This window comes from Charadrius vociferus, unplaced genomic scaffold (assembly GCF_000708025.1).
Source record: "Charadrius vociferus isolate BGI_N301 unplaced genomic scaffold, ASM70802v2 scaffold183, whole genome shotgun sequence".
In the NCBI taxonomy this organism is placed as follows: domain Eukaryota; kingdom Metazoa; phylum Chordata; class Aves; order Charadriiformes; family Charadriidae; genus Charadrius; species Charadrius vociferus.
Window position 1 is genome coordinate 4,715,145 of NW_009648250.1, and position 12,107 is coordinate 4,727,251.

Sequence of the window (12,107 nt, forward strand, 5' to 3'; positions counted from 1 at the left end):
CCTGCACCCCCAAATGCCCATGCAACATCTGTCCTCCCCCTCCTTCTCCCATACTGCTCAGCCCACCCTTTTCCTCCCAATACCCCTGCTCTCAGGTGGTGCCAGGAACTCCCCGTCAATTCTAGTGTCAGTCCTGCCATTTTTATCTGGCTCCCCTTGGATTAGGCACACACATCTCCTAACAGAATCATAGTTTCATACAGGAAACAAGTTCCTCACAGCAAAGGTCGGTGGTGCCTTTGTACTACACAGCTCAACAGACTTTCCTGGAAAGAAGAAACCCACCCATATTCACAGTGCAAGCTCAGCTTGTCTCACAGTTGCTGTGATAACCTCCATTTAATCTACCAGGCCTACCAGCTGAAAAAATAGGATTATATACTAGATGGTGATGATTTTTTGGAAACTGAGAGAAGGTGATAAAAATAGGCAGAAACAAGACAGAATTTTCCTAAGGCATTTCCTCTTCCCCCTTGCTCCCTAGCTTGAAAGCCTGATATACTGCACCCTCAGTTCCGTATTACTTGTAAGACAGTGTATTCTTAACAAAATTCTTTCCTTTCGATAGTCAAAGCACGTCCCCTTGCAATAACCAAAAAAGGAGCAACGGAACATCCTGAAGTACACAGAGAAAACATTTTCTACTATCAAATATTTTACCTGAGGAGGATGAGGATGCCAAGGAAGTTGAAGAAGATGATTCAAGAGAACTGCTGAAGAGTGGATCCCATGCCAGGAGGTCACTGTTCCCTTTTCTATATTAAGAGTTACAATTGGAATATAAAAGACAGATGTATGTAGTCATAAAAATCAAATGACAACTTCAGTAGTAGTTTGATAATATAATAAATATAATAATATGATAAATAAATTTGCTAAATTCATCCTTATTAGTTAGTCTTTGCATCTAAAAATAAAAAGTACTTATCAATTGCAGGTCAAGAAACTGATTTACACATAAGGAGACTATCTGAACTGACACATTGGTGCAAGTTTGTGTTTGGACGTACTTCATAATGTCAGTTAAATGAATGTCATTTTCAAGGAGACATACGTCTTCAAATCCATTTATTTCAGTATATACATATACAAGCAATGTATACAAACCTGTCCGAATATGGGGCTTTTAATCCTAAACTCATTACCACAAAACACTACAGGATAGAAACTAAACCTGCCTTATTTAAAAACCTGAGATTTTAATAAAACCCAAAGTTTTGTGATCATATAATTATAAATATCAACTGAGACATATCACAATGAAGCAAATGCATTAGAAGGGCAAAAGAAATGAATAGAAATCTCCATTGTTACATAATTACTCCTTAACTCTTATGATGCAATAGACGCCCAACTTAAAATAGCAGTCATCTGATATTTCCAATGAGTTTCCAGGTATTAGATGAAAATAAGACCAAATTGCCACAAAACTGCATTTGATAGGATTTTAGATTTGATTTTAAATTTGAACTTACTCATTAGTTGGAGCAGAAAGCTTTGATTTTGTTAACTCTTCACCTAAGCAAAAGATACAGTATTATCACTAAAGCTGTGACACTCTAAAATAAAAAATTCCGCTTCATTATAAAAAAACAGTAAATATTAATGGTTGCAGTTAGAAACTAATAATGAATTCTTAAAATGGAAAAAAGAAAATGTATTATTTTTGATTATATAAATTCAGATACTCCTGAAATACCTTCTAATAGGAGAGGACTACACAGAGCAATGCATTTTGGGAGGAAGTGTTGTTCAATTGAAATTTTCTCCTTAAATTATGCTGTTTACATCAATATTATTTTTCAGCAAATCTGGCTTGGTTTCCCATTGAAAAAAACCCTACAGGACAAAGACTAATGGTCAGTCCTCTATCTCCATGGCCACATTTTATGTGTTTGACTATAAAACAGAGAGACTGTGCTTTGCTGGTTTGTGGATCATCCTAAACTTGAGAGGGTGGAAGGGTTTTAAGAACTTGCACAGGAGTCTTTGACATGGGGTCCCCACTTTGGCTCCTGGATGTGTTCCTCATCACTGTCACAGACAGCCTCATCTGTTTCCCAGAACAGCGAACAGCCAAGTATATTGAAAAAGAAGAGGTATCTAGAACTGACAAGAGAAATCTTTTCTTTTCTATTTAAAATACAAACACTTAGAAAATCTATTTCTTCAACAATTAAAAAAAATGTATTTTCATGCTATGTTAAAAAACTACCATAAATAGACTAAAAGGTAAAGGTCTGGACTTACTGGATGAATTTCGATTAATTTGTGCCTGAAACAGAAAAAAAAAAAAAAAAAATTAGGAATAAATTCTTTCACCAACTGTCAAATAAAACACTTATTAGTCCCAGGGTTCTTATTTCCACTCAACTTTCTATGAGATACTTTGCTTTCAGTGCCATGCAAAACAGCCTGAGCTTGCAGAAGACCAGAACATGAACCAGGACAGAGCAACCAGTGTACACCCGCCACACCAGTAAGTAAAGGCAGGAACAAACACTGTAGTACTGACAAAGGCAGCAGTATTACTAAATCCCTTTACAGGCTGGGGCAGTAAAACTAAACAGCTTATATATCACATGATATATATGAAAAGAAACATTCCTAAGGCTCTCCCCTCACATACTACACTTACTTGGTTTTAATCTAAAAATGTGAATAAAAATCCATTCTGTACTTACAGGACTGTGTCTCTGCTTTCAAAATGTGGGGGGAAAAGAGAGAAAAATTATATAACATTTTAATATGTTATGCCCAATATTTTCCTTAAAATCAGAGCTGTTCTTATTCAGATCTGACTATTGCACTAGCATATTTTAATACTATTTATTTGCTATATTATCTCACGATACAAAGGGTCATTTTGTGGATTGGCAGAATACATCAATAAAGCTGCAGTGTAAATGTTACGTGTATCCACATTATCATCGAATACTAATTAGTAAACTATGTTAAAAGCCATGCTCAGCTTTTACACACAATGTATTCAAATGTCTTGTGGTGGCAACAGCAGAAAGACAAGGACTGAGCGCTCCCCAAGACTCAAAGGAAAATTTAAATCTGAGAAGGGAGAATTACTTAATGTTACACTGTGATAAAGTGTACCAAAGATGACCTAGTGCACAAGATAAAAAAAACCATTGAACTTGAACCTAGAATAAATTCTGAACAGTAAAATAATGTTTACAGTAAAGATTCTTTACTACTTTTCCACGCATTAAAAATACAAGGAACAAAATAACTTACAGATATTGCTGGAGAAAGAGTGATGTTTCCTATAGATACTTTTAATTCATCCAAGGAAGGCATGGAGCTATTATTTGGCTGGACAGGTTTTATTTCTATATGGAACCTCCTGGGTTCATCATCTTCAGAGTCAGAATCACTGGATGAACTGAAATCGTTCTCTTTGGTATGTTTTTTTCAGTTAAGGTGGAAATACTTCAAATTCATCTGCTTAATCCATTTCATAATTATGCTCTACAAAATGCTCATATTAAGTGAACAACACAGATAAACAATGCTGCATAACCTCTTTGTGCTGTTATACATACATTTTAAATATATCCACTGTCCAAAATTCACAACTCAGTTAAAATTTAGTTTTTATATTCCATTCATCTTCACAAAGGTATTCTGTCCTGAAAGGCACATATAACCGAACAACTACAATATCTATCATTTAACTGAAAAACTGCAGTTTGAAGGCATCAGGATAAATTAAAGAATCTACAGTAGCAACACTTCTGCATGTTAAATGTATGATTTGTAAAACGCAACCATGGATTCTAACACATGTATGAAAAATGTACAAATCATTTTAGACCAAGTGAAGGAAAACCCTGGCCTTTTTAATTAGCAGTGGAATACCCATGCCCAAGCATAAGTAGTAGAGGACCCAGCAGCAGCAGCAGCCACCGTTACTTGCCCCTTTTACAGTGGCACTGAAAACTTTGCAAGAAGGGATGCCAGTTACACAGAAGGCTGCACAGTAAACTGAACAATGTCAGCTGCTTAAAGCACTGTCACCCTTGGCAAAAAAGAAATCACAATGACAACTCAGCCCCCAAAATAAGCAAAACGTGCAGCTGAATTTAGCCTTGGTTCTTTATATGCACGGGAGCTGCGCTGAACAAAAGCTCTGAACGGCCTATGCTAAGCCTTAAAAGATGCATTTGTTTTGACAAGAAAGAATATGAAATTTTTCCTCTACTTAAACATAAAAGTTTTGTGCCACCTAGGGGTGGTGTACATATTCTATACCTCACTTATATTATTTTCACTTGGAAATATGCCAGTCATTTGAATTAAATCTCTCCAAACGCTTCCCTGACAAAGATTAAAACCTGAACCCTAAAGACATTCCAAATCCGTTTCAACTAAAAGAATCCCTGAGTCATGGTGAGGAAAAAGTCAAATGTCTTCATCTTAGCCTGTCTGCCCCTCAAAATGGATCATATCTGGAAAATAAAGTTTCAAAGATAAGTTGCTTTTCATTTCATCAAAATATCTCGTCTTTAAAGTTATCACTGACTTTCCAGATCTATTTCCTAAGAATCAGGCAGCTCTTGTGAAGTGCTTTTCCAACACTGAAGACTGGCCTTAGTAAGTCTGACTGCCATTGTGGTAAAACACTGTCCTTCAACAAATCATCTCAAGAGTTCCCATCAACAGAATAAATACCCACTCTTGGAGGCTAAGGCAGGAAAAGAGGAAGGGAACCGATGACTTCCTGAATCTGGTCAAGATTTTCAAAAGCTGACGTACTACCTGACTGACAGGGACTGCAAATCATTGAGCTTTTTCGCTGAATGTATGGCCTTTTCTATTGTTTCACAACAAAAAGGATAATGTAGAAAAGGATGCCCAGATGAATCATTTATAAAGCATGAATGTTGTTCACTCTTCTCTCCCTTTCATAAATGCATGCAAAGCATGAAATAACGCCCCTCTCAGAACTGGATAAAAGTCTTTCCCTTTTATATCAATTTTGTAAACAGGAGATAACATGAACTGCTTTTACCAGTACAGGAATCTTCACTGCGGGCAAGAGGAATACTATTCTAAGTTGATGAGAACAGAGAAGGTGTGATGATGGACTGGCCAACTTTAAGGTGCTGTTAACTGCTTAAAAGTTCTCACAATTTAAGGTAATTGCAAAGTGTAAGTTTACCTTCTACCTGCAGTGCTCAGCGAATTCAGTGAAAACATTTCCAAAAATGAGCAATCTTGCTAACATATTAGGCTTGCTTAGATCTACAGCAATTATTCCCAGCTCTTAAGCAGAGCCTCCCTCTGTTTCTGATGGGAGGAAAAATGAAGACAAGAATTTTTTCCTTCAAAGGAAGAGCAGAGAAAAATCAAGAGGGTCCATAAAAAATGACTCATTACAAAAATCTATTCTGTATATCAAAGCTATTATTAAAAAGACAATACAAGCTAGAAGCACCAATTAGAAACAGCATGTGGTGTAATGACTTCATTACATAACAGAAATTAAGTTTCTAGAATGCTGGACCTCCCAATCTTTTTAATGATGTTATAAAAAAGTGGAAGGGTGCAGGTATAGAACAGATAACCATTCCGTACGCTTAAAAATGTTTACAAACTTTACTTTACAAATCCTCTGAGATCTTTACAAGGAGAAAGATCTGTGTGGTCACCTTAAAGCTTTTGTTCAGGCTTTTTGTCTTTAATATTGTTCTTTTACTGTCAGACAAAAATGATCCTGTTAAAGTTCCCAAGACATAAGATCTAATCTTCACCATTTGCACAGATGCAAAATCTAAGATAGACAAAACTGTGCACATTTTGCAAAAGCTATGAACATAAGAATACAGGGTTGCAACATAAGCATGAATGTCATTCTTCTTCCTTTAATTAACACTTAGATCAGTACTTCCTCTCTCCAAAGAATCATAATAACATCAAATAACTTGACACAATAATAGTGAAAAGGATATCCTGCGTTGTTTCTGGTTTAATGCTGTATCCTTCATCATCTACATCAGGAATGTTCTAAAAACAACAACAAAAATCATGGTATGGACAAATAACTAAAAACCCATTACTGTTCTTACATCAGACTGAATTTTATATGATTGAAAAATTAAAATTTGATTATGACAGCTCATGAAAGTCATTGCTATTCACCATTAATTATCACAATTATCTCAAGTTATGATCTGTAATTCAGAAGTAGTGTGATAAGATACCTCAGGAACCGAATACAACAAAACAACCTCCAAATTTCCTATGAAAACTGGCAAATTTGAATGCATCTGCTTTTACTGGTACTCTATCAACAAGGTCAGAAACCAACAGAAGCATTTTAGCTTTACTATTGAGTGTTAAATAAACCTACAATTCTCTCAGCCCCAAATATTTTCCTAATTTCTACTTCTGATTCTCTCAGCTAAGTCACAGGAGGCTCTGATGGCACACAAGCAAAATCTTTCTTAAGTCGCAGTCAAAACTTTAATAAGTGAGGAAAAGCATTCCAGGTTACACAGGTTGCAACTTCCTCTCCCCCCTGGAAAAGGCAGCAAGCCGGCACTGTTGCTTTAGCAAAGAATATCCACATTAATGAAAAGGCACTTAAATACAAGTGCTCAAAATTGGGTTCAAAATTTTTCCTTTATACATCTCCAACACCATCCTGGATTTTCAAAGCTAATAAGCATCTTTGAACGTCAGACTTGTTCTGTTTTTCAGTTCTTGCAGGTAATGAAATACAAATGGAAGAGAATTCTGTTAAAATCATTCAGAATGCTTAGCTAAGCACTTAGTTTCATAAAAAAGCTTCGAGGCAGAGAGAAACATCCCTAACATAATAATCTAAATTTTAAAAATGTGCAAAAAACCACACTCGTGTACATTATATGTAAAGGGATAAACCTGGATACACAGATATTCCGTCATTCAGAGGAGCCCACTCATGACTTTGTATGCGTAGTTAGTCTATGTGAACAGCTTAAATGCCTCAGTAAGGTTATTACAATAAACAACAACCAAGTGCCTTCAAAATGTACTGATTTCACCAGTAATAAATGTCTTATAAAAATGAGAAGATTCATATTCAAAAGTGATTTATTCCAGTGTACCAATCAGTTTATTCTACCAGAAAGTAGGTACTAGAAGGCAGTTTGACTAATAGAGATATATACAGCATGGCCAAAATACACCTTGCCATTGTAAGTCACGAGATACAACAAAATGACTTACACTGGAGACTTCAAGTGGACTAGCAAGGAACCACTTGACTTCACCTAAAATTTGAAGCCAAATTTAAAGAGATATTCACTTTGAATAGCTTTTGAATTACAGAGGAAGATAAACATAAAAATGCAGTTGTCCATCTATTCCTTTTATAGATATCACAAATGGGATGTCTGACATTTTACTAAGAAAGATTATCTTCTGTGCAGCTCTCTAAACCTAGCACTTCTGAATTAAATGGAATGAATTTAAACATAGATCAAACTTTCTGCTAAAAAGAGTAAGCAATACAATCCTGTATAGCAGATGTAATACTGTACCCAATTAAACAGTGCATCAAACTAAGGCCAAAAAATAATCTTTAAGCTCAAATCTTAAAATATGGAACATCTAAATGCAATTTCTTGAAATACTTGTAAGATCTGGACTTCACCACTATTTGATTAAAAAAAAAAAAAAAGAGGGAAGAAAAAGAACTTAACGAAAAAAAAAAAGTAATAAGAGTAGGATCACACGGTCCAGTACCTTAGCTCTACTTGCTCAAATCAGGGTTCTTAGCTACGCTTGACCTCAGGCCGACCTTGTTTATATACCAAAAAACACTAATGAAACTTGACATCAAAGTAAACAGTACAAAAACATATAGCTAGAGGGTAGGTACATTTTCCTACAATACTACAACTTCTGAATTCTGAAATTATTTTAGTTGTCATACTCGCCAATTTTTAATAGATCAGGATCATTCATGGTTAAGATGAATTGAAAACCAAGAAAAATCTTTAAAAATACAACATTTAGTTTTTTGTATTCCTACGTGGGCCATATATGTAAAGGATATTATTACTAGGCACATAAAGCATGCACAACATAGCTGGGAAATCTGACTACTGTGATATAAAATTGTGAAAAAACTTAGTTTGCAGAAGTTATTTTCATCGCATAATTTTTAATTTACTGAATAATCTCTAGGATAAAGTAAATCCTTAGAAAGCACTAAAATCTTAAAGTTCTCAAAGTATTGAACTTCTTTCTTAATATTTTCATGTTAATTATTTCTGATCTTGCAAAGATATTTGAATCATGAATTCCTCAGCAATGGCACTTTACCATGTAGTGTGTATTCATAACTTCAGATACAAAGTCAAAGTTAATGCATACATAATAGAGATGGATGCTTTACAGCTTGAGTTCTGAACATAGAAACTGAACAATTCCTTGCTTCTTTTTCAGCACGCATGCATTACCACTTTTTTCTAACACTGCAGAAAACTTAATTTGTACTTCTTTGTTTCCTATTTCTAAAATTTAAATACATGTAATTTAAAACATCTGACTCTACATAGTGTATAGAGTCAGAAATCATCCACTTAGTATTTCCAGCTTTGTCAATGATTCAGATTGATCTTGTATGAATTTATGATCATTCTTAAAACACCTTCTGCTTTCATTAATGAGATACTAAGTTTATATTTTTGTGTAAACCGATAGAAGAAAAGGGGTGGAATAGATACCTAATGTAATTTTGTATTGACAAAGACAAATTGTGTCAAACACAAGCAAAATGGTACCTCAAAATCTTACTTGTAAGTTAAGCAGTAATTTCAAAATATTGTTTTCAATATTTTCAACGGTTGAACAGGTGAACAATTCTACTTTCTGAAACATCAGAATTTTGTTTAGTAATCTGATTTTTGCAACAGTGGTAGAGGATACAGCATGTTGAGAGATAGCTATTAATGAATCTGATGTTAATGAAGGCATTTACGTTTACTTGACTAATTCTTACTTCCTTTTCCACACTGCTACAGTTGCAGAACTATTATCTTACGTTGTGGAAAACAGTGTGTCTTTTAAGTATCAGTCACACAATACACACAAAACCTGATTTGCCTACCATGATGATCAGAGGAAAAAACTACAACTTTCATGCATACATGTGTCATTTTTGAACTTCAACACAGAGGAAGAAGATCTTTGCAAACTTTGGGTTTCTGTAAGAACTAGTTATTAATGCAATGGGGATGTAGGTCTGATCTATCCCCCTACCCAAAGACGTTGTTTGTAATCTTTGCAACAAAAATAAGCTCAATATGCATGTGAATGGAACTCTGCAGAAGTAACTGGAAAGATGGACTTCCTTGGAAGGTTTCACATTCTTAGAGGTTCTGTTAAGCAATTAAACATATAGCTACAAAACCCACAGTCTTCCCTGTGTTTGCAGATGTAATACATCCCATTACTAATAAAGTTATTATATATTTTTAAATACACATTAAAAATTTAAGGCTTATAACTCTGTCTTTGCATTAGTATGTTCTACGAACTTTCTGGGGTGAATAACTTTTTAAGGAAATAAAACATAAAGATGTAACAAATAACAAAGTAAAACTGCTTATACAAAAAGCATGAGGACTAAGCATTCTATTGCCAAAACTTGTTTTTTGAGTTTTGGTGAATACTACAGTCTTCATGAAAATAGGCAGTCAAAGAAGGAGATCTGCAAGTATCCCAACCAAGGGAAGGGCTGCAATCCAAATTCAGATCTTATGGCACAAGCGGAACCTTGTAAATGCTTCCCCAAAAGAAAAATTACTACTACAGCTCGTATCTTCCTATAGACCACCCCTAGAGACACGTCAAACCTGTTGGAAGCAAGACAATTAGTTCTGCCTTTAGAAAAACTTTCTAGGTAATAAGCACATACAGAGCCAGACTTCAGTTGCTATCTCTTTCTAAGTGTACACACCTATAACTTTCTACTTTTCTTAATTATCAAGGCTTAGCTTAATGGAAGTTACCTGTGTAGACTGACATATAACAACACAGGAATTTTAAATCTCATGACATGATGTCATCTATATTTAAACAGAGACTGCTTATTGAAGTGAAGGCATGTTTTAGGATCAACTCGTTTTGTTTTCTAGAAACAGAGAATACAAGTTCGAACACACTGCATTATACATTTTGGACAAGTAAGAAGGGCTTAAAGGTATTGACTACACTCTGTGTGTTCAGAGATGCACAATATCATGTAGAACTGGTAAACAAAGTATTGAAGTAAATTCTTACTGGATCCTTAACTTCTAAAATTTCAATATATTTACCTCAGTGCTTATAGTTATAAATAATAGTAGAGTGGTTATTTCTTACATTCCTTTCACACAATTAAGATTCTTGACAAATAAACAAAAGCCACCTTTTTAAAAAAGATCATGTTAATAATATAAAAGCCAGACAGAGATTTTCTGTGAGTGACCAAAGCCGACCAAAATAATTACTGGGACACCTTAAGTACGTCAAATTTTCTGAGGGCCGGTCCTCAGTATTTTCTAGCAATCAACACAATTGATAATTGCTTTCACTTTTTTTTTTTTTTTTTGCAATAATACTTTTCAAAGTTAAATTTCTTGAAATGTGTAATTTATGGCAACAATCCACACAAAATAAATCCTCACAGAGATAACAATATGGGTAGCTATAACTATTTATATCAAGTTTGAAAAATTAAACAGAAAAGAAACCTTAAAGTAAAAGAAAAATGAAAAACATTTGAAATGGGACCTTCCAGAAGAGGACACCAACCTTAAAATGTATAGGCAGTTTGGGGTGCTTGTTTGTAAGGAGTGAAATTAATCTTATCTATGGTATGCTGTATCATTTTTCATGAGAACGACAGTAACGGTTATTGCTATTAAAGCGTTCTACCATTCAGAATAATACTGTTGCTTGTAAAAAGCAAGAAGAAACGAGACAAACTTTAAAATTCCAAATGCAGTCATAAAATGTTGGGCATAAAAAAAGAGAATGCAATGAAAGTAGCAGTTTTCTTGTTAGACACTATGAAAGTTAGGTCTTTTTTCTTTTAACAAAATGTAAATTACACCTAGACAGAACAATTGACTTAGGTGACCATATGGTGTGCCTCATGCAGCCAGAAAGAATGACAGACACATTTGCAGTTCAATTTTCTGAACTCATTGTTTTTAAAAACAATTAGAGAGACCAAAATAAGCAAAGAAGAAAATAAAAACTGCAAGTCAAACTCAGTTGTGGTTCAGTCCAGTGATTCAACCTGAACTGTCAAAAGACATTATTTCTATGAAACGCCTGATAATTATAGGGATAATTCCAAAGGTACTTTACTTGAAACGTACCCAAAGAAAAGAAATTTGGTCTAAACAAAATGACTTTGAACAGGATAAAATAACTGTCCTCATGATGCTTACAAGGCTGTTCTTACACATACAGTTCTATTATGGGGCAAAATTTACTCTTCCTTATTTAGAAGAATGGTTCTACTAGATTTTTTTAAACCAAGTTTCTCAAAAGTGGTTTTAATATTAGGTACTAAAACTCCCAGATATTAAATGCAAAGAAGAAAATCCACAAAACAGGTGAACTTGGGTACTTAAATTGTTTAACATAATTGGTATCTAAATAAATGAACTGAAAAACAAATCAGTCTACAGAAAAATCTCTTAAATTATTCTGTAAATTATTCCCTACTATAGCTATAGGGAGCTGCAATCTCTGTTACACACAATTCAAGACAACATACATGTTTAAATAAAAAGAAAAGGCTCAATTAAGGAAATAAAAAAGCATTAACTTACTAATTTAATTTGCAACTGTCACATTTAATAAATGAATTTAATATTTAATTAATTCAATTAATTAATATTTAATTAATTTAAGTCACAATTTAATAAATGAAACTGTAAGAGGTACCACAGATCAAACTGACAGCAATGTAAAACATGCTATTAATAAAGTGTATCTAGAGATACTGCATTTAAAGACATATTTTAAAAAGTATACTCCTACACTCTATTGACAGTGATAAAGCAGAACCGCATTGATATTAGAATGATTTCTCAAAGGAAACA

At 34.2% G+C, this 12,107-nt stretch overlaps 1 protein-coding gene across 1 annotated transcript in view; it reads right to left on the reverse strand.

Annotated features, from left to right (window-relative positions):
• Window positions 1-12,107, reverse strand: part of FCHO2 (FCH domain only 2) — a 78,628-nt gene that overhangs the window by 21,613 nt on the left and 44,908 nt on the right. Inside the window, exons 11-16 of the mRNA XM_009884266.1 lie at window positions 5,967-6,021; window positions 3,250-3,419; window positions 2,685-2,696; window positions 2,251-2,275; window positions 1,476-1,518; window positions 661-755 (exon numbers count right to left, since the gene is read on the reverse strand). Of these exons, the coding sequence (XP_009882568.1) occupies window positions 661-755; window positions 1,476-1,518; window positions 2,251-2,275; window positions 2,685-2,696; window positions 3,250-3,419; window positions 5,967-6,021 (400 nt within the window). The remainder of the gene's footprint in view (window positions 1-660; window positions 756-1,475; window positions 1,519-2,250; window positions 2,276-2,684; window positions 2,697-3,249; window positions 3,420-5,966; window positions 6,022-12,107) is intronic.